Source organism: Perkinsus marinus (genome assembly GCF_000006405.1).
Source record: "Perkinsus marinus ATCC 50983 genomic scaffold scf_1104296948516, whole genome shotgun sequence".
NCBI lineage: Eukaryota > Perkinsozoa > Perkinsida > Perkinsidae > Perkinsus > Perkinsus marinus.
In genome coordinates, this window is record NW_003210155.1 from 60,326 (window position 1) to 82,944 (window position 22,619).

A 22,619-nucleotide genomic window follows, 5' to 3' on the forward strand; every position below is an offset into this window, starting at 1 on the left:
TCGCTCCGCTAGACTCACCCCACTAGCTTCTAAAATCTCTTCAACAGTAATAGCTTCGTCATCAGACAGGCATGAAGATACCTACCAAATCGTTCAGCAGTTTTAAATACATTACTAAAATTAATTACCATTTGCAGTGTGTTGATAGCAGATCTGAGATCCCCGTTAGAAGTGCCCAGAAGCGCCTCCATAGCACCGTTGGCCATTTTCACTCCTTCGCAATTCGCGATGTATTCCAATCGGCCTCTTTGGGATTCATCCGAAAGCTGCATAAAAAACGAAGAGAAGTTAATTATGAGTTTTGCTCAATACTACTGGTTCGAATCGGAACTTGGCACATCGAGATTGCAGTGGTTCGATGATCCTACAGAGAGAAAACGCCATACCACACCTCCCTCAACGGGCCTATCTTCCTACCTTGACACATAGTTGCAGATGATACAGAATCGAGTCACTTGTGTGTAGTTCTCGATGATTCTCCTCAGGGCCGCCTGAAATCCACTCGTATCCTTCTTCAAAAAAATTTCCAACTACTTGTGCATCTTTAGTCATGGAATCCGCCTCGTCAAGTACGATGATCTTGAACGGTGGAGCGCTCTTTCCCGACCCGGGGGCAACTGCGCGAACAGAAATCTGACAAAAAAATAAGTTTCTTGAGAATCAACTTCGAACGAAAATCGAAAACTGACCTGAGCGAATTTCTTCACTTTATCTCGAATCACGTCGATTCCCCGTTCATCCGATGCATTCAGCTCGAGGACTCTATCACGCCACAGCTCAGGACCGAAGAGCTCTCGAGCCAATGCGAGAATTGCCGACGTCTTGCCGTTGCCAGGAGGGCCGTAGAAGAGCAGATGTGGCAGCTACGATAAGCACCAGGACGGCTATTCGGAAGGTCGTGAGTTCTAATCCCCAGTGGTACATTTCCAGTCCCCACAGCTTCCTTCAACGCTCCCACTACTTCCGGTTGATGAGCAAGCTCCTCTACTCGAGCGGGCCGACTGAACACAATCAAATATATCACAACGATTATATTTGGTACCCCTAGGAAAGTGTAGAAAAATATGCACATTGCCAACTACAGTTGTTGGTGACAACATGAAAATTATGAGAGGAAATTTTAGGAAAATCCTCAATGGTTTCTGTACAACTCCTATCTAAACTTCCATAATTAGCTTTGGGAACTTCTGAGCTCAGCTGGAGAAAGCAAACATATATTCGTGAGATGCCAAGTCATCCTCAAGATATTTTTCAAGTCCCCCGCCCCGTGAAATTCCAAAACTTACTATTTTTCCACCCACGGTACGGCTCTCTCCTGCTTATGCTTCTCCATCGAAGAAGAAGACGACGACGAGGAGGAGGAGGACATCATACGAAGTAAGCTAAACTTGACCTTAGACTTCAGCACTCTCGATGTATTTAGCGCGCGCCATGATGATCGATTATCTACCATATGCGCAGGTTGCAAACTGCTCGGTAAGCGAGTAAGAGTTGAATCGCTCTTGTGGCTCAATGCTCAGCAGCTTTCGCTGTTGAGCAACTGAGCACGGTCTGGCTTCGAGCGTACCCAAAGTCAGTGTTGGAGGAATATATGTTCGCTTTCCTCAGCTGAGCTCGGAAGTTTCCAAAGAATTTGGGTAGAAATGTACAGAAACCAATGATAATTTTCTCAACAGTTGCCCCTCAGAATTATCGCGTTGTCACCAACAAATGTAATTGCATATTTTCCTACGTGAGGTCGGCCCGCAGAACCCCAGTTTTTGTAGTAGCGCCCAAGACAATGGAGTTTCACAACCCGTTTCACGTGAGGTGGCGTAAAACTCGGTGAAAAACTAGGGGATATTCGCGGTGATATGCAGTAGTCGTGAAATACATTTTTCACTAGTGTTTTTCATATCACTAGGGTGGCCGTGAAACTCCAATGATAATAGTCGGGGAACACCCTTACATATTCTTACCAACGATCGAACTATCTATTATTCAATATCAATAAAGTTTCACAACAAGCCGTTTTACGTGAAGTGGCGTACTACTTCATGTGAAGAAAACATATTCCACGACTACTACAGGTCGCGAATATCGCGTTATTCACCGAGTTTTACGCCACTCCACGTAAAACGGGTTGTTGTGAAACTCCAGTGTTTCTCACATCACTAGGGTGGCCGTGAAACTCCAATGACATCTGTAAATTTATAGGCATTTTAATTTTCACTTCGCCTCTTGAAAATTTCGTCCTCTCACAAGCGGACCGCCCCCAAACCCTGCGAGGCATCACCCCTATCTGAAACACCGACTTTGGCCGCTCTAGACTCCTCCTCATCACCCACCTATTCGAGTACCGATGGGATGTCACCAGGAACGGCAAAGAAGACCGCGAACCAACAACTGAGTGAGAATATACACTACTGGAGTTTCAAAACAACAATGTAAACTCCTATAATTAGTGAGGAAACTTTTCGAAAAAAAAATCCAACATTAAATCTACCATTACAACCAGCATTGTAATAAATATTCGCTTTCCTCAGCTGAGTCCAGGAATTTCCGACCAAGAATATACACTATCGGAGTTTCAAAACAACAATGTGAAGTGGCGTCGTAAAACTCGGTGAAAAACTAGGCGATATTCGCGGTCTGTTTTTCATATCACAGTCGTGAAACTCCATTATTAATTTCCTCGTGAACTACAGATTGTTCACTAACGGTATTTCCTCAGCTGAGCTCAGGAATTTCCTCACTAATTATAGAAATCTACATACGACTTCGAGTAGGAATGTACAGAAGCCAATGAGAATTCCCTGAAATTTCCTCTCATAATTTTCATATTATCACCAACACATGTAGTTGACCATGTGCATATTTTTCCAGACTGATATTTTCGGCGTTTTTCTGTGGTTTAGGGTTGCCTTCATCACCATCATCATCATCACCGTGGATCTCAGCATTTCTTCATGCGATGTGTACAGAAGCCGTTACGGCTTGTTTCATTGGACCGCTGTTGACGAGTTCTCCAACGGCGTGGTTTTGGGTGAGAAATTTTCGGTTTTGAATTCATTTGTTCTATTGTGACGAAAACGTGCAAAAATGAGAATTTGTACTTTTCGTGGGATTTTTTTTGGTCAGAAAATCAATCTTCAGACTTTTTTCTTTATAATATGAAGAATTTTTTTCAGTAGAGAAGTTTTCCAATTCTTGGTATTTGTGAGAGGTTTGAGACTTCACAATTTAGTCGCATAATGAACATCAAAAATGGAAGAATGACCGGTTCGGTTGAAACAGAAAATTGTTTTGTAATTGACAACGGAGTTTCACAACAACCCGTTTTACGTGAAGTGGTGTAAAACTCCATGTGAAAAACGCGATATTCGCGGTGATATGCAGTAGTTGTGAAATATATCACTAGGGTGAAACTCCATCGAGTGAAAAAGTAATTTTAATTTTCCCTTTTTTCCCAGATGCTGATTCTCCTAAATCTAACAAGTGTTTTCGTATGGGCATCAACAGCCCCAGTCGTAGACCTCTCCAGTGACGATGACAGCACTCCAACAATTCTCGCACACTCTGACCCCGCACCTCAGCCACTCGAACGCAGCGCAGCATGCCTTGCAGTAGTTGCATGCTTGTCGCAGTATGTCACTTTACTAGACGGGTTGGTGGCTGATAAACGCTGGGCGTTGGTATATTTGATCGCGATCTATTCACTAGGAGTTTTGATGATAATTTTTTTGAAACCACAAAGTGCCGGACGATGGGTTGTTGTTGATTCTCTGACGGGAAGTAGCAGTGCAAAGGCCTGTTGGTCGCTCCTGGCGATGTGCTTTCTGTGGTCGATACTTGTTGGAGTCGTAGACCCCTCGAGGCCGCGTACAGTGACTGAGATAGACCCTTCAGTTGACGTGGCAGTTCCCCCACCAGTGTTGCTGCTGTTGGGAATACTGTGTGCTGCTGGAGGGGCGTGGGTTCGAATCCCGGTACCGGCATTTTTAACGAAAGTATTTCCTACAGTCCCCACAAGCTCAATGCAAACAGTGGTGACGAACGCGACGACTTTGGGGTGTTTTTTATTGTTGAAATCGGTTTACGATCGACATGCTCTTGGAAGAGTAACACTTTTACTATTACGGAAACTAATGGGGCCGTTTTGTAACGCGATGGCTTCTTTGCATGGTGTTTGCGAAGATTTGCACAATTTGGTGAAAGCGACTGGGACGAGGAAAAAATGGAAAATTCCGTCAATTTTAATGTTGGCGCATTTGGTGACTGCTATGCTGTTCATTGGGAGAGACGCAGAATTGAGTGAAATTTGGAAATATTCCGCGAGAATTTATCACATGGCCCTTGACAACGTCGAAGTGGAGATGATCGCCAAACCAGGAGAGTTCGCGAGGAAGTTGATTTCCGAGGCGGAAATTGAAGAAAAATTGGTATCAAACGAAATTGAAGGTGTTGAGGTTGGCTCGGTTGCGAGAGAAAATGTTAGTCAAACTACGACGGTACACCGTGCTGAGGTGGCACTGCATGAAGATAAAGTGAATGTAGTCCAGAAATGATATTATTACGACACTTGTAGTGATCAATTTGTGTTGTGTTGGGAGCAGCCGGAGGCGATGGAAGGTGGACTTGTGGTCGGAGGTGGTGGATGGCATCTACCAGCATCTCTCTGGCATCTGGTCAGTAGCATCTACTAGATGCTACTGTATCACTCATTATCGATCATTATCGATCATTAACAATCATTAACAATCATTAACAATCATTAACAATCATTAACAATCATTATCAATCATTAACAATCATTAACAATCATTAACAATCATTAATAATCATTAACAATCATTAAAAATCATTAACAATCATTAACAATTATTAACAATCATTAACAATCCTTAACAATCATTAACAATCATTAACAATCATTAACAATCATTAACAATCCTTAACAATCATTAACAATAATTAACAATCATTAACAATCCTTAACAATCATAAACAATCATTAACAATCATTAACAATTATTAACAATCATTAACAATCATTAACAATCATTAACAATCATTATCAATCATTAACAATCATTAACAATCATTAACAATCATTATCGATCGATATCGATCATTATCGATCATTATCAATCATTATCAGTATCGCGCTGTAGCACACAATGTGTTTCTATCGGGGGGATGAATCCCTTAGCTAAGCTTATGAGTCTACATTCATTAGGTATAATCAGGCTGCTGTCTTGCCCTGCTGTTATGTCCAGTGTGGTGTTATGCTCAATGGGCAAATCACTGACAGAGAAACTCCATTCCTGTGAAAGTAACCCGGGCGAGAAGAGTTTTCTCATAAGTGCTCAATCGGCAAAACAAACTGTGGTTGCATTAAAATGTGTGGCATCAGTGAGGAAGCTATGGCGAAAAGAAATTCTTGGAGTGTTTGCTATGGTCGTGGGCTTGACTCCCAGTACGAATATTTCTAGTCTTACTCATCGTCTTAGAGCACAAGTGTTTCGACCAATACGTGGGTAATCGATTTCATATTTTTCCGCGGGGTGAATGAGCTATTAACGTCAAATATCGGTGTAACTCTATTAGAGTTAGTATCACTACCAATTCCTACCATCAATTCCTAGTGGTTTACTCCGTATGCAACGACGACACTCTTGAGTTAGCGCGGGGAAGACTCGACCTTTGAGGCAAGCGACACCGAGAGTAATGAACGTCTTGGTTGCCCAGCTGAAATCAGTAGTTTTATAACACTAACGAGAGCGCCACTATTTGGAGAGGTAGAGTGAATACGACAGTAACAGAACAGCTTACTACTAGCCAAGCTAGGCTGAGCTGGAAGAAAGAGATTCTATCGAGAGAGATGGGAGAAAAAGAAATTAAGAGACGAGGAAAGAGAGGCAGAAGAAGGCCTATCAAAGGCCGACACGAAGTGCGACCACTTATAATCAGCCCTAGTTCTCTTAATAAGACAGATTATGACCATTTGGTGTTTGCCATCAATGCTAGGTGTAACACGCTTTACGATAATTTACTTTTCTAGAGCTATACGGGACAGCATCCACAGCACACAACTATTGAGTGATTATAAACACAGGCCCGATCGCAGCTCCCCACCCGAAACTCGTCAACTCAATTGTCCCACTGATCACTCTATCGTCCAATAGTTGTGTGATGTGAAATCCGTCTGCCCTTTCTAGGTATGGCTAATAAGAGGTTGTACTGTTGCTGTTGAATGCATCCTATTCCTCCAAATAGTAATGCACTGGCTAGTGTTGTAAGTCAATGAGGATCTGTGATGTCGAACAACCCAACGGGTAATCACCGCCCTTCCAACTTCATCCGTGGCCATCGAACAGCCCTCCTCACACCATTGAGGATTGGAATTCAAGATGCAAACAGTGATCACAATTACATTTAGAGTTGAGATATACCTTGCAGTCCGAGAACATACGTTTGGTTTCCTCAACTGAGCTCGTAAATTTCCTCACCACATTATGAGAGTTTTGGGCAGGAGTGCACAAAAACCAACGATAACTTCCCAAAATTTTCCCAGAATTTCCACATTTACAGCAACATGATTGGCCTTGGTCTTAGAAGCCATAATAACACAACAGTAGAGTTTTTCCGAGTAAGTGAACACAGCGAAGCCTACCAAGGCTCAGTAGCTAGCTAAAGGGACAATGATTCTGTGCAAGTGTCTCCGGAAAGGTCTGACACGTGTAGTTGACCATGTGCATATATCCCACATTGTTACCTTGAGTCGTAATGGCTTCAATCAAGTCACTACTAACTACAATTGAGTTCATGTTGATTATACTTCTCGAATTGCCGCGGATAATCGAATGAGAATAAGAAATTGAATTCATGCATGGATTATATGTTATCGATTTGTCTACTCACACAAGTTTCCTTATTCATGGGGTTCCACAGATTCGTGTCAGTAGCACTACTCTTCGCCTGTTTCGTTGACGCAGTCAGTTTGGAATGCTCAAATGCTTGGCATAAAATGGTAAATTTTGAAGTTTTACACCGCGGAAATTCCGTTTTTTTTCAGACACATTCCTCGGCATTCCAATTTTGGTACCAGCGCGAGCGACGTTTGTGCTATCTGATTTTCCAAAACTCAGTGGCGACTTGTTGTGAAGAGGTAAGTCTTTGAGGATGAGAGGATGTGCACATGGTCGACTACGCGTGTTGATTCGAATACTGAGATTAGCGTTTGTTTCCCCCCGCATAGATCGTGTGTGAATTCACAAAATGTAGGGTGCTTGTTTACCATCATCAATCACGTGATACAATACACATTATATTTCCACACACTGGAGTTTCACAACCCGTTTTACGTGAAGTGGTGTAAAACTTGGTGAAAAACGCGATATTCGCGGTGATATGCAGTAGTCGGGAAATGTATTCTCCGATAGTGTTTTCATATCACTAGGGTGCAACTCCACTGTACATTCATAGCGTCCAAGGCGCGCAGCATATACATGTGAAATGGAGACAGAATAGAGCCGAAATAATGCGCGACCGAATCGCCATCATAATCATGCTTTCGAGCAATGTTGAATTGTGCGTTCGCTCCCTTCACCTGAGCTCAGCAGTTCCCTTATTGTAGAGGTTTACAAATGAACTCGAGTAGAAGTATTCGGGAACCAACGAAAACTCCCTCAAAAACTTTCATAGTGCTACTTATATATGTATAGTGTGGGAAAATATGCACATAGTCAACTACATGTGTTGGTGACAATATGAAAATTATGGCAAATTCTCCTTGGCTTCTGTACGTTTCTACTCGAGTTCACATGTAAACTTCTATAAGTTATAGAACTCATAGAAGTTATAGACTATAACTAGTGGGGGAATTCCTGAGCTCAGCTGAGGAAAGCGAACGTATATTTCTCCAACACACATGTACTTGAGTATGTGAATACTCCTCTACACTGATTCCGGAGTATATCTTAGGTTGATTTTGGCAACCAACGATTCGAAAATTGCAATTCACGTTGTGGAGTGGATTGTCGTTACGGAGAAGATTGGGAACGAGTTTGCTCCGAAAGCTTCGGTGAGTTCAGAAGAGTGTAATTAAAAGATAATGTGATAGTTGCATAAACTTATATTGGCATGAGTGTAAATTGGTTCTGATAATTCTGTTGAACTGCTGAGGAAATATTTGAATATACTTCACGAGTACTTCGTATCACTGCGAAACAAAGCGTTTTTCACAGAGAACAACGCCATTTCACGTAAAGCGGGTGAAACTTCAATGTGAACATTACTCTGGACATGTAATGTGATGAAAGTAACCTCTCAAGACTATGATAGAGCCAAGTTGCTCACTAATAGTCAGTCGCTATCATTCATCCCGGAATGGAAAACGTACACTCTTCACATTTGCATAGTATCAAATTGGCACGCAGTGCATGTGGTGAAAAGACATCTATAACCTAGGCTTTGAACTTTTCCATTTCGAGAAAGGCATACTTTCGACCTCGTCTGTTAACAGCGGGCGATTTCAGGCAAAATGTGTTCTTTGGAAACGAGCGTATCACCGTACAACCCAGTCGCTATAACATCCAATGTGTGCTTGCCGAAAGAATGCGATATTAATTGAAGAATTGATGACAGGAGGGCTGCCCAAATATCGAACTGTAAGAGCTTTTGCTTCTCTTATCGTCACTTCAAATATACGATGGAGTTTCACCCGTAATATGAAAAACCTATTTCAAGACTACTGCATACCATCGCGAATATTGCGTTTTTCGCAGAGTATTTCGCCACTCCACGTGGAACGAATGAAGCTCCGAAGCATCAAATTAATGACGGATTATAACCTAACTTGAAAAGCATATTTCAAGACTACTCCATAGCGCGAATATCGCGTTTTTACAGAGTCTTTCGCTACTTCATAATATGAGTTCATATGTTCATATGAAACGGGTGAAACTTCAATGCTCCAAATTAATTCGGAATATAATCCAACTAGCTGGATAACTTCGCCTTCGAGAAAAAACCGATATTGATGAGTTAGTTAGTGTTATGAGCTGAATGCTCCCACTTGTAAGATTCAATGGAAAATACGTCCTAATTTTCCTCTACATGTTGTGAGTCTTCTGGAATCGTCGTCGATCTCAAATTGAGATCGACTCATTGAGATTCTCAATGCCAGCCTAACCTCATTCGTATCTCTCGAGCGTGTAAGTCAGATATCCTGTCCGTCGAATGCTGTGAGGAAGCTCCTCATCGCTCTACTAGTCATCAGCATTTTGGCATCGATAGGTGCAGCTACTTAATGAGGACTCAAAACTGACATGTTTTGCATCATATATCTGTGTTTGTAGTTGGCTACTAGTTCCTCCAATGGGAGCGGGAGAGTTGTTGGCATCGGCCAATGCATTCAGACAAGGCACCAGAAAAACTCTAAGTAGATTTTTTGGCAGTGCATTCCGTCATCATTGATACCTCCCATGGGACTATCGTGTTCTAGTAGTTGTGTTGGTAGTGGGTACGGATCCCCTTCAACGAAGAAGAGATCTTCTGAGGCAGTGGAAGTCCCACATCACCTGATAACTGTGCATGAGGTGGGGCGGGTAGTCAATATAAAGACCAACTGACCCTACTGGGAAGGGTTGCATCTCTTACTAGTAGTTATTCGTCTAATGGGTAGTGATCGTGAGTTCCGTGCTGACGGCATACAAGTTCGATTTACTGTATGAATATTCTTTCATCATCGTTAGTGATTTGGAATGTTGAATAGTGACGAATAACGAGTTTGTCAACATGGACCGTAGAGTGAACCCCTATGGCACTTCCGTTAGTAACAAAGAACACAACCGTAGTATTTCAATAACCGTCGCTGCATCCTACAGACGAGTGGGTATATGTGCGGATGACGCCCTTATTTGGGGAGAATGAAGAAAGAAGGGGAAAAAATTAAAGCTACGTCTACTTCTAGAGGCAGATACATGGCCACGCAAAAGGTTTGGCACCACCAACGCACTTGCCGACGAACTTGCTGCCCGGCGACCTCTCACAGACACCACCGCGTGTCGCCAAGCGACAGAATTCATCACCGGGAGTACAATCCCCATGGGGAGGTTTCGTTGGCTTAGCACATTCGCAGGGAATGCGTCTTGCGTCCTTGGGATCGAGAGTCTGGCAAACACGCCCAGCTGGATGTTGCGCGTAATCCTTACAGTAAGAGGCATGACCAACTTCCTTCCAGCACAGTGGATCACCACAAAGCTTGTTGGCGGCAACAGTAGCGACAGTAACCGCAATAAGAGCAAGATAGCGGGCGAACATCGTGAATGCCGGTGCAAAGGATAAAAAAGATAGGACAAGACCGCCTTGGTAGTGACGTGGAATGTGACGTGACCCCAACACCCGTGACAAGGTGTCCCTTGCCATTCTTCACCGCTTCTCCTTTCAAACGCTGAGTTTCCGATTTTCCGTAATTCCATCACGTAAATGCGTAAGTCATTCTTTATATCTCCCAGCCCCGGTCGCGTGGGTTTAGTAGGGTGCTTCTGTGGGAGCCGATCCTAGAAATATCGACGAGAAAAAGACACTCAAGTATACAGAGTCTGAGTGACACTCAGTGAGTGTGCCGATAGTGCGTGCGTCACGCACGGTGCGTGTGTGCGCCCTCTTCGGTACCTGCTCCCTGCAGTGCCACCGCAGCAGTGGTGGGATTGAGATGAAATGTATAAGACCTTTCTACCCTCGACTATTCTACGCTGTTCGGCAGGGACGGGGGGATCCGCTCGTCTCACGGTTTCATTACCGCAGTAGTACTGCCAGTACGAATTGCTAGCGAAGAGACGCGACCGTCCGCATCGGTATTCAACTTAGGTTAACAAGTTAACCTTTATTAAATATCCCACTCCCGGTCGCGGAAGTCTGTGGGTGGTTCTGTAGGAACCGACCCTAGAAGTACCGATGAGAGAAAGACACTCAGGTACACAGAGTCTGAGTGACACTCAGTGAGTGTGCCGATAGTGCGTGACCCACCGTGACGCCGTCACGCACGATGCGTGCATCACCGTGACGCCGTCACGCACGATGCGTGCGTCACCGTGACGCCGTCACGCACGGTGCGTGCCTGCACCCTCTTCGGTACTTGCTCCCCTGGGGAGCCTCCCCATGGGCTTAAGCTTAAGTTGAAAGGCTGTAATCGACAAAATTGAAAACGGACAAACGGAAGAAACCAGGTTTAGCGAACAAAAATACTGAATTTGATCGTGCAGCATTCCCCGTTCTAGTGGCGTTAAGAGTAATGCCTGATCAGACAGGGTGTCTGAGAATCTTTCTACAGAAACTTTCGCGGAAAATTTCCGCGGAAGTTTTCAAATTTTTCCGCGAGTAAAACTTTTCAGGGAACTTTTGCTGAGTGTGCATTCTCGGTCAAAGACCTTCCATTCATCTCATACAGCCTCACGATGATTAGAATGAGAGTGTAGCTTAGCTACTCTTACCTGAGGTGAGTGTTAACAAACCTGGACAGTGCAGGAATGCATCGAATCTTATTATCTTAATCTGTATTATCTTAACTGGCGTAAGTGTTGAGCTCTATCCTGTGTTATCACTCTTACAGGGTATAGCCTTCTATAACTATTATGCCATAATGAGTATGGAATAATCCAATTTTGACGTGATACTGCTATAGTAACGACATTAACAACTAACGCAAACGGAAGTGATGAAAGAAATATAAAAAAAATCAATTAAGGAGCTTGTTGCAACTGGCTCAGTTGTTTACAGGAACAGTGAGAAACCTCTAGAAACTTTTGTATCTGAGAACTAGCCCCCTGACAGGGGGCCCCTGCGCCCGATTACAGTCCAGTACTTTACCAATATTGGCTGCCCTCTGAGGAAGGAGCCTGTTAGTCCAGGAGGCAACCGCTCCCCTCATTGGAGCCCAAGCTGCAGGCTTCTTTGGAGGCCGCATACCGGTAAGTTGCCTCTTCAAGGCCGATGCTCATTTGCTAGGCCGGTCAGTGGCCGGCGGCCGCGTTTCCGCTTTGAGCCATCAGACAATACAGTATCAAAGCTACCCTGAGAAGTAACGTGTCCCCTCACTCGCGGCAGCGACAGACAGCTGAGAGGAAGACGAAAGGTCACAGGGTGGCTGAAATAATCCAGAATAGGGTGGCACGCGGAAGGAAAAATAGAAAAATTATTTCCTTCGGAAGGAAATTTGAAGTTTGAAGGAAAAATGAAGGAGAAATACGGAAAAATAGGGAAAAATAAATTTTTCCGCTTGGCCTGCCAGGTTTGGCAGGCCAGAGCGTCACTGTCTTATTCGATCAGGCTGCTAGCAGATGATTTGCACTTACTAATCATGTTTCATAGCTTGATTAGATGTAACTGATTCAAAGCGTTACAAGATATGTGAGATATCCACACTGGAGGAGACCAGGGCGTGCGCTAAAGTTAAGCGGCTGAACAAGCGCGCTTTCCACTGGAAAGTTTCCAACGCTCGGTGATTAGAGCTGTCGTTGGACATTTCTTGATTGTCTTCATCTTTAATGTTCTTTAATGTCTGCATCCCTTCGTTACCATCACCACTTCTGCCTCTGTTTTATCGTCCCCATCATGTATGCCAGCAGCAACAGTCTTATTTTTTCTCGAATAAGGGGATTGTCGAAAACTTTTGTCAACGGCAGTCCTCGCGGCGGCCAGCATTGGAAATGTCTTATAGTCACCAATAAAACCTTCCAATTTCGATCACTTTCACAGGTTCGACCGCGCGTATCAGCAAGGAACGCAGATGGGAACACTGACGAGTTATGATGCGAAGCGAGGTGCAAAGCTCGGACTGTCCGTAACGGCGATTACTGATCCAGTCAGAGCCTCAGACTCTGAGCCTGCGGCCGGTTACAGAACCACTGCCTGCGTCAGGGTTACCTATCCGTGTGTTTTGGAGTATGCTACGTTAATACTTCACCGTGTTGTGCTTGTGGGAGTGCAGCATTTCCCGCTTGAATGAAATGATCATGGTGCGAACCTCGCACTGTGAAGTGCCACGCAATAACCGAAACCGCAACCTGGGCCTTCCAGTGAAAGTGCGAATCGAATTCTCGCTCGCCACAAAAATCTTTGATCATCCTGCCGAACAATGTTTCCCTATACTCGGTCTAACCGAGACCACTAACACAGGCATATATCATAGACATCACCTGCCGTTTTTTGGTTTTTTTATGCCCATTTATGGCAGTTTCGGGAAATTTTTCTTTATTTTTCTTTATTTTTCCTATTTTTCCTATTTTTCCTGCCCGAAAGAATTTTCTAAATTTCCTTCATCTTTCCGAAGGAAATGGAAGGAAATAATTGGAAGGAAATAATTCGTGCCACCCTAATCCAGAATGGAATATTTCAAGGATGTTTCAGTGAAATATTTCAAATATTTCACTGAAAAAATTTCAGTGAAATATTTGACTTTCAGCGAAATTCTCGCCTTGTTAGGGTTTTTTCGCTGAGAACTAGTGCTTGATGACTCTCATTGAAATCAGAGTAATATTTCTCCTATCCCCAGCTATATTGGTTCTCAAAAAAATCGGTAAATGGAGAAAGGGCGAATATAGAAAATATGGTTGAAATCGGAGTTCAACTCCGGGAGTTACTTGCCAACGAAGGCGGTCTTCCTATCCGATAGATAGGACCTATCAAACCGTCTCGCCGCGAGACGCTTGCGTGCTCATGCGAGCTGGCTTCACTGCTAGGGCATATCTCTGGGTGGCAGCATAGTCGATTATTGAATGTTCAACTCCAAGGGATCCGAGTTTCAACATCTCCATTGTCGACAGCGCTCTCGAGAGGTGAGCCAGTGCTCCATCTCAAAAAGGCAGTTCTGCAAATCTTCTCCATCGGTAGATCCTTTCGAAACAATGGAGAAAAGTTGAAAGAATAGTGTAGAAATGGATCTCACTTGCTGACCTGCTTGGACCAGGACACTCCCCGCTGGGCTGGAAGAGCCAAGAACAGGTACTCAGTCACAATAGGATATTTCTTAATAATTCCATTGTGAAGATGAGTCTATTAAATAGACTTGTTTTTATGCAGTGTCTAGTGGGATTTGATATCCTCAGTGGCTCATTGAGCCACTGAGATCCACTGACTATGGGCAATGCTCACTGGGCATGTCTCCGGCAGCTGTCACTTCATGTGTCCCTTAGACAATTGAGGCTTCGAAGAGCAGATCTACTCGCCCCGCCGAGGCCGCCTTAATACTCTGAATATGTATGCAGCAGTAGTCCTTCTCAGCTCATTCGGCAAGCATGTTAATGATCGATGGGTGATATTCCTCGTGGATAACGCCGCAGTAAAGTATGGCCTGGTGAGAGGGCATTCACGTCACTCCGATCTCAACAGTCTCATTACCCGCTTCTGGGAGCTGTGTGCATCCTTGAACCTCAAGCTATGTGTCGCCTGTGTGCTCTCACTATCGAACCCAGCTGGCGCCTCCAGCCGGCGCAAATTTACGTCTTTAGTTTCTTATTCGAGAAAATTGAGTAGTTGCCTCAAATATGATCTTGTGGCGCTTGTTGGGAGGGTTGCACCGGCAAAGGTGAGAGTGCCGATGAGCTTGTAAGAGGCAGCACTCGAGAGCGCATCAGTGAGCAGAGCATCGTCGATCTTTGCGAGTAACTTTTCTCGCTTGTCCGGAGGGAGAGATAAGATTGCATCGGACTGTCAGACCTCTCACAGCTGAATAGTCGTCCTGGACGACTCGTCCAGAAAGTTTAGTAGCGGTATCGCTAAGCAGACCCTGCCAATATGAGCTACTAGCTCAGAGCTAGGGCCTGACTAACACGGCAATAACACCGGTTCTCTCCCTTCACCTGATCTCAGCAGTTTCCCCCATAATTGTAAGGGTTTACACATGAACTCGAGTAGAAGTGTTCGGAAACCAACTAAAACTTCCTCAAAATTCTTCATATTGTTATTTACACATGTATAGTGTGGGAAAATATGCGCATGGTTAACTACATGTGTTGGTGACAATATGAAAATAATAGGAATTTCTCATTGGCCTCTGTACCTTTCTTCCCGAACTCACATGTAAACTTCTATAATTAGTGAGGGAATTCCGGAGCTCAGCCGAGGAAAGCGAACATATATTACTCCAACACACGTGTACTCAAGTATCATACTTGAAGTATGTGAATATTCCTCTACACTGATTCCGGAGTATATCTTAGGTTGATTTTGGCAACCAACGATTCGAAAATTGCAATTCACGTTGTGGAGTGGATTGTCGTTACGGAGAAGATTGGGAACGAGTTGGGAACGCTCGGAAAGCTTCGGTGAGTTCAGAAGAGTGTAATTAAAAGATAATGTGATAGTCGCATAAACTTTTATTGACATGAGCTCAAATTGGCACACACTGCAATGCAGTGACTGTATGCGGTAAAGCGCGGGAGGTCGTCATTCCTGGTATTCTGAATACGAACAAGTTTCCGATGTATATCGCATGACACCTATATTATAGATCCTATAATCTAGGCTTCGAACCTCTCCATTTCGAGGACGGCATACTTCAGATCTCGTCTGTTAATAGCGGGCAATTTTGAGCCAAACTGTGTTCTTTGGAAACGAACGTGTCACCGTACAGCTTAGTCGATATAACATCCAGTGTGTACTTGCCGAAAGGACGCGATAACCATAACGACGATAATGCTATAATTGGAGGATTAATGACACGAGAGATGCCCGAATACCAAAATGTGAGAGATGTTGCTTCTCATATCGTCACCTCAAATATACGATGGAGTCACACGTGATATGAAAAACCTTTTCGAGACTACTGCATATCACCGCGAATATTGCGTTTTCCACAGAATATTTCGCCACTCCACGTGGAACGGGCGAGACTCCAACTTGTTAACTTCGCCTTAACTACAGGGAGTCTCAACCTGGATTCTCGGCTCACTAGTGATATAAATGCAGCCTCCAAAAACTGTGACCGTGTATAATTGAGTCCGTGATGTCCTTGCTTTGGTAATTGATAATTATGAGTTGGTTAGTGTTGCTCCCACTTTTAAGATTCAATGGAAAATACGTCCAAATTTCCTCTACATGTTGTGAGCCTTATCCTTATCCTTTATCTCATAGAGTTTCCTCCTATGTTGGTCTATCATAGACCGTCTATGTGAAAGTCAGATATCCTGTCCGTCGAATGCTGTGAGGAAGCTCCTCATCGCTGTACTAGTCATCAGAATTTTGGCATCGATAGGTGCAGCTACTCAGTGAGGACTCAAAACTGACATGTTTTGCATCATATCTCTGTGTTTGTAGTTTGCTACTAGTTCCTCCGATGGAAGCGGCAGAATTGTTGGCATCGGCCAATGCATTCAGACAAGGCACCAGGAAAACTCTAAGTAGATTTTTTGGCAGTGCATTCCGTCATCATTGATACCTCCCATGGGACTATCGTGTTCGAATAGCTTTACTCATTGTGTTTGTAGTGGGTACGGATCCCCTTCAACGAAGAAGGGATCTCCTGAGGCAGTGGAAGTCTCACGTCACCTGATAACTGTGCATGAGGTGGGGCGGGTTGTCAATATAAAGACCAACTGAACCTACTGGGAAGGTTTGCATCTCTTACTAGTATTTATTCGTCTAATGGGTAGTGATCGTGAGTTCCGTGTTGATGGTCTACGAGTTCGATTCACTGTAGAAACATTATTTTATCATTGTTAGTGGTGTGGAATGTTGAATAGTGAATAGTGGTGAATAACGAGTTTGCCAACATGGACCGTAGAGTGAACCCCCATGGCACTGCCATTTGCGACAAAGAACACAACCGTAGTATTTCAATAACCGTCGCTGCATCCTACAGGCGAGTCTGTATATGCGTGAATGACGCCCTTATTTAGGGAGAATGAGAAAAGAAGGGGGAAAAATTGAAGCTACATCTACTGAGTAGATTCTACTCCTAGAAGCAGAAGCATGGTAAAGGATCAGGTTTGTTACCACCATCGCACTTGCCGACGAACTTCCAGCCCGGCAACCTCCTACAGATACCACCTTCTGTCACCAAGATACAGAATGTATCACCGCCAAAACAAGGCTTGCGGGGAGGTTTCGGTGGTTGAGTAGGGGTAGTTGTGGTGGGGGTTGGCTTAGGACACTCGCAGGGAATGCGTCTTGTGTCCTTGGGATCGAGAGTTTGGCAAACACGCCCAGCTGGATGTCGCGCGTAATCCTTACAGTAAGAGGCATGACCAACTTCCTTCTGGCACAGTGGATCACCACAAAGCTTGTTGGCGGCAACAGTAGCGACAGTAACCGCAATAAGAGCAAGGTAGCGGGCGAACATCGTGAATGCCGATGCAAAGGATAAAAAAGATAGGACGAGACCGCCTTGGTAGTGACGTGACCCCAACACCCGTGACAAGGTGTCCCTTGCCATTCTTCGCGGCGTCTCATTTCAAACGCTGAGTTTGCGATTTTCCATAATTTCATCACGTAAATGCGAAAGTCATTCTTTACATCTCCCAGCCCCGGTTGCGTGGGCCTAGTAGGGTGCTTCTGTGGGAACCGATCCTAGAAGTATCGACGAGAGAAAGACACTCAGGTATACAGAGTCTGAGTGACACTCAGTGGGTGTGCCGATAGTGCGTGTGTCACGCACGGTGCGTGTGTGCGCCCTCTTCGGTACCTGCTCCCTGCAGTGCCACCGCAGCAGTGGTGGGATTGAGATGAAATGTATAAGACCTTTCTACCCTCGACTATTCTACGCTGTTCGGCAGGGACGGGGGGATCCGCTCGTCTCACGGTTTCATTACCGCAGTAGTACTGCCAGTACGAATTGCTAGCGAAGAGACGCGACCGTCCGCATCGGTATTCAACTTAGGTTAACAAGTTAACCTTTATTAAATATCCCACTCCCGGTCGCGGAAGTCTGTGGGTGGTTCTGTAGGAACCGACCCTAGAAGTACCGATGAGAGAAAGACACTCAGGTACACAGAGTCTGAGTGACACTCAGCGAGTGTGCCGATAGTGCGTGCGTCACCGTGACGCCGTCACGCACGGTGCGTGCGTCACCGTGACGCCGTCACGCACGGTGCGTGCCTGCACCCTTTTCGGTGCTTGCTCCCCATGGGCTTAAGCTTAAGTTGAAAGGCTGTAATCGACACGCTTAATTTGTGGGGGCGACACATAATCATATTACGATTCGTAATTTACGACTCATCCCTGGGCTTCGCGGCTGCACTCACACGAGTTAACATTGCTGCCACGATGCGACAGGATACACTCGTCTCGCTCGTGTCATGTTATATGTTTGTTCGAACCGCTGCCGCTGCCAGCGGTTCATACAACTCCTGTGAGTAGGCAGGGGTATTGCGAGGAATGGCTGGGATATTGTGAGGAATGATGGAGATCCTAACCTGGCCTGGCTTGAGGTGCCGATTTCATGAGGAATCGCACGATCCCTAAAATTCCATCTGTTACACTTGCAACTTGCATCGTTAATGAACGTCGGGAGCTTGTCGCGTGAAATGACAGAGTCATAGATACATTTTTCCGAGCTGAGGTTTGGTTTATTTGTGTGAATAACTACTTATTTTTCTTACTATTTATCGCACAACAAGATCACTGATTTCTTCGGCCCGAACAAGACGACTGCTATATCAGCATAGGCGCCAAAGTGCGATCTCATTGTGAGGGGCGACCTCTCCAATGAACAGGAACATGCTTAGGCCAGTTGAGATTCCGTCCTTTCTATTGGAACTCGACACGACATTGATTATCCGTGAAAAAGTCGTGAAAGATGACGAAGATAAATGAATGCTACTCTTTTATCTCGAAGGAATGAAGATGACTCTTTTCCACGGAGTTGGCATCAATAAACCTATTAGCAACCTTCATCAAATCGAGATCGTACATGAGATCGCGGTATATATGGCACCGCATGACAGCCTCGAGACGCGGTTGACCCATAGTAGAGCGCAGAGCACTTTTGAGGCGTCCCATCGCTCTAAAGCTACGCTCTGGTTCGCATGAAGTGGGAGGAATGGTCAATAGAAGCCTCACAGACATCGTAATCGTGGGAAGATGCGTCTCACTACCATCTGATCCTCAGCCTGAGAGCTGCTGTGGGTGCCTCTGAGCCAGTGATGAACTTCGTCCAGGGACTTGAGCTCAACGGAACGGTCTCGAAGGTGGTCATGAAGTGTCGACAATTCTCGACCCAACCTTGCTATGTCGAGATCTCCCTCACAGTCTTCTGCAACGATCCGCAACGCTTCCTCTCTCCATTGACCCGGCGCCGAACAAACCAACAACTTACTCTAGCCGCATGATGCGGTTGAAGTCATCATTCTCGAATCGTTGCTCCAACGCCTCTATCCCACAGCGGTACAGAATCTGTACTACAGATCGAGGTAGAGTGTCAAGTGATAATGTTTGGCGGACTTTTCTTTCGCACCGACCCCGGGTTGTGGTCGTTGTCTTCTTCCGATCCTGCAGGATCGAGGAGCTTGTGGACCTTCGAGTCGCAACTTCTCAGCATCGGCAACGATATCGGCGTATTGCTGCCCAGCACGCAGCACCGAATGCTGCTGTTCCCAGCAACTCTTGAGCGTCAAACATGCATGCTGAGCAGCTGATATGCTCACTGATCGCCCCTGTATAAACTTGTGTACTGGATGCGCTTCTAGAAAAGAAATATGCAATACACGGAGACAGAAGAAAAATGTGAAATCCTCGAACTTGGCAAGGAAACCACTCGATCTTCCCCTCATCTCAGCGGAGTTATCGGCAATGCCGATAACTCAGATTCGATGAATGATGCCGATTCGGCATCATTCATCATCATCTCGAGCCAGTTGAGAATACTCTCGCCGTTCTCGATGAGAGCCAGCAAAGCACTACTTCTGAGCACCCAACGAGTTGGGCAGATCGGTCGCAACCGTTTCGCGGTCGTGCCATCGGCATCAGCAATTCGAGAGAGTGAGGCCATTCGCTTAGGAGAATCCCTGATAAAACCCGTGAAAGATGCACAGACTGCTAGCACGTCTTCGTAGGCCGCTCGAGACACTCTGTTAGGAATGCGTCCAATCGAGTCTTGAAGGGTCAAATTCAACCTATGTCCGACACAATGAATATATCGGGCACGAGGTTCAATGGAGCGTATTTGAGTGGACAGACCACTACGCTTCCCACTCATCGATGAACATCCATCGTATCCTTGCCCGCGTAGCCCTCTAATATCAAGGTGAGCGTCGTTGATGAACTGAAGAAGATGGTCCTTGTGATCGGCTGATTTACTGCTCTTAGTCTCGATGAGAGCAACAAATATCTCATGAACTTCCAGAGTCTCGGGGCAGCAGTATCTCAAACAAATTGCGATTTGTTGAGAAACTGCTGCATCGGTACACTCATCACATAAAATACTAAACCACCGGGCGTCTCGGACCCGACGAAGTAGTTCTTCTCTGATGCCATCACCCAGTAAGAATATGTACTCTTCAACGATGCCATGTGAAAGCCAGCGCGGCCCCTCTTCACCAGATCGTTTCGATGTTCTGGCCACCCAGTTAGACAGAACAGTGCAGTCCTCCGCGACGAAGTCAAGCAGTCTCCAGAAGTTGGCATCTCGGTCGATATGTCCGCGAATGGCCACTCCCTGCCTCAAGAGGAATTGCAGACAAAGCAACACCTTCAGAAGAGCACTAGGGTGCTCTTTGGACTGCTTCTGCGCCACAGACGAAATCAACTGGGATACAGGAGCCACCTCTGTCTCGAATCTATTCCACTGTCTCTGAGCATGCTGGTGCAGGGATGTGCTCTCGTGAATGGAGAGCCTACCAGCTACCTTTTTGGCCGGGCCATTGAACGTACCACTCGCAAGCGTGGCATCCTTGACACGATGAGATGCAAGGAAACGATTATTCGACTTGGCCCACATACAGATCTTACACCCGAGCTGATACTTCCCGTCTTCTGTAGTGGCTACGTCGGACAACCACGAAAAATTCTTGAGCCATACGGCTCGTGGAGTCTGATTGGGGACCCTCTCTACCACTCTCGAGCGATGAACAGACGACTCGGACTCATCAAGAGCAGAATCGTCGGGCTTGCAGTTCTCTCCTAACTCATTCTCGACATTATCCTGTACACCATAGGGAAGGAGCTGCTCCTGGCCTTCGATAATATCGGGAAGGATGGTGTTTGGAGCATCCCCCACGACAGCAGGTAGAGCTGCCCCCCTCGCGGTTGCGCTTCATCGCACCGGCGAACATCTTGGCGACTGCCTGTTGCTGCATTTACGGCGAACAAAGTTCAGAAACATTAAAGTCTGATATGCCAGTTTCGCGTTGCCTACATTTCGCGGTGTCTCCCGAGTTCATATAACACAAACCAGCCTATGCGTAAATAACGTGGAATCTAGTCAATAAAGATACACTCATCTGGCAGGTGGGTGCACGTGCAACGTACGTGAACGTTCGCACGCATGTACACAACTCAGGCCTAGGAGGGACTCCCTCCGAGGGAGCCGCGCCCCCCCCCCCGACCTTAACATTTCGGGGGGCCTCCGCCCCCCCTGCCCTCTATGTTTGGCGCCTATGGTTGGCGACAATATGAAAACTATGGGAAATTCTCCTTGGCTTCTGCACATTTTTACTCGAGCTCACATGTAAACTTCTATAAGTTATAGAAGTCATAGAAGTTATAGACTATAACTAGTGGGGGAATTCCTGAGCTGAGCTGAGGGAAGCGAACGTATATTTCTCCAACACACATGTACTTGAGTATGTGAATATTCCTCTACACTGATTCCGGAGTATATCTTAGGTTGATTTTGGCAACGAGCGATTCGGAAATTGCAATTCACGTTGTGAAGTGGATTGTCGTTACGGAGAAGATTGGGAACGAGTTTGCTCCGAAAGCTTCGGTGAGTTCAGAAGAGTGTAAGTAAAAGATAATGTGATAGTCGCATAAACTTATATTGACATGAGCTCAAATTGGCATGCACTGCAATGCAGTGACTGCATGCGGTAAAACGCGGGAGATCGTCATTCCTGGTATTCTGAATACCAGGAAAGTTTCCGATGTATATCGCATGAGACCTATACTATAGGTCCTATAGTCTAGGCTTCGAACCTCTCCATTTCGAGAACGGCATACCTCAGATCTCGTCGGTTAATAGCGGGCAATTTTGAGCCAAACTGTGTTCTTTGGAAACGAACGTGTCACCGTACAACTTAGTCGATATAACATTCAGTGTGTACTTGCCGAAAGGACGCGATAACCATAACGACGATAATGCTATAATTGGAGGATTAATGACACGAGAGATGCCCGAATACCAAAATGTGAGAGATGTTGCTTCTCATATCGTCACCTCAAATATACGATGGAGTCACCCGTGATATGAAAAACCTTTTCGAGACTACTGCATATCACCGCGAATATTGCGTTTTTCACAAAATATTTCGCCACTCCATGTGGAAAGAGTGAGACTCCAACTTGTTAACTTCGCCTTAACTACAGGGAGTCTCAACCTGAATTCTCGGCTCACTAGTGATATAAATGCAGCCTCCGAAAACTGTGACCGTGTATAATTGAGTCCGTGATGTCCTTGCTTTGGTAATTGATAATTATGAGTT

At 45.3% G+C, this 22,619-nt stretch overlaps 4 protein-coding genes across 4 annotated transcripts in view; all 4 read right to left on the reverse strand.

Moving 5' to 3' along the window:
* The window catches only part of Pmar_PMAR023812 (Replication factor C subunit, putative), a gene marked incomplete at both ends in the record, with an annotated part of 1,600 nt that extends 228 nt beyond the window's left edge, over positions 1 to 1,372 (reverse strand). Inside the window, 8 exons of the mRNA XM_002778597.1 lie at positions 19 to 81; positions 129 to 266; positions 316 to 364; positions 418 to 491; positions 535 to 633; positions 690 to 863; positions 923 to 1,001; positions 1,287 to 1,372. Coding sequence (XP_002778643.1) covers positions 19 to 81; positions 129 to 266; positions 316 to 364; positions 418 to 491; positions 535 to 633; positions 690 to 863; positions 923 to 1,001; positions 1,287 to 1,372 — 762 coding nt within the window. The remainder of the gene's footprint in view (positions 1 to 18; positions 82 to 128; positions 267 to 315; positions 365 to 417; positions 492 to 534; positions 634 to 689; positions 864 to 922; positions 1,002 to 1,286) is intronic.
* An 8,579-nt stretch (positions 1,373 to 9,951) lies between these two features.
* Pmar_PMAR023813 (hypothetical protein) lies at positions 9,952 to 10,305 on the reverse strand (the record flags this gene model as incomplete). Its single annotated transcript, XM_002778598.1, has 1 exon — positions 9,952 to 10,305. The coding sequence occupies one exon, from the start codon at positions 10,303 to 10,305 to the stop codon at positions 9,952 to 9,954; it is 354 nt and encodes a 117-aa protein (XP_002778644.1).
* A 6,634-nt stretch (positions 10,306 to 16,939) lies between these two features.
* On the reverse strand, positions 16,940 to 17,323 carry Pmar_PMAR023814 (hypothetical protein; the record flags this gene model as incomplete). Its single annotated transcript, XM_002778599.1, has 1 exon — positions 16,940 to 17,323. One exon carries the CDS (start codon positions 17,321 to 17,323, stop codon positions 16,940 to 16,942), a length of 384 nt encoding a protein of 127 aa, XP_002778645.1.
* A 1,475-nt stretch (positions 17,324 to 18,798) lies between these two features.
* On the reverse strand, positions 18,799 to 21,275 carry Pmar_PMAR023815 (hypothetical protein; the record flags this gene model as incomplete). Its single annotated transcript, XM_002778600.1, has 5 exons — positions 18,799 to 19,036; positions 19,298 to 19,374; positions 19,882 to 19,985; positions 20,518 to 21,153; positions 21,242 to 21,275. The coding sequence occupies 5 exons, from the start codon at positions 21,273 to 21,275 to the stop codon at positions 18,799 to 18,801; spliced, it is 1,089 nt and encodes a 362-aa protein (XP_002778646.1).
* Between the last annotated feature and the right edge of the window lie 1,344 nt (positions 21,276 to 22,619).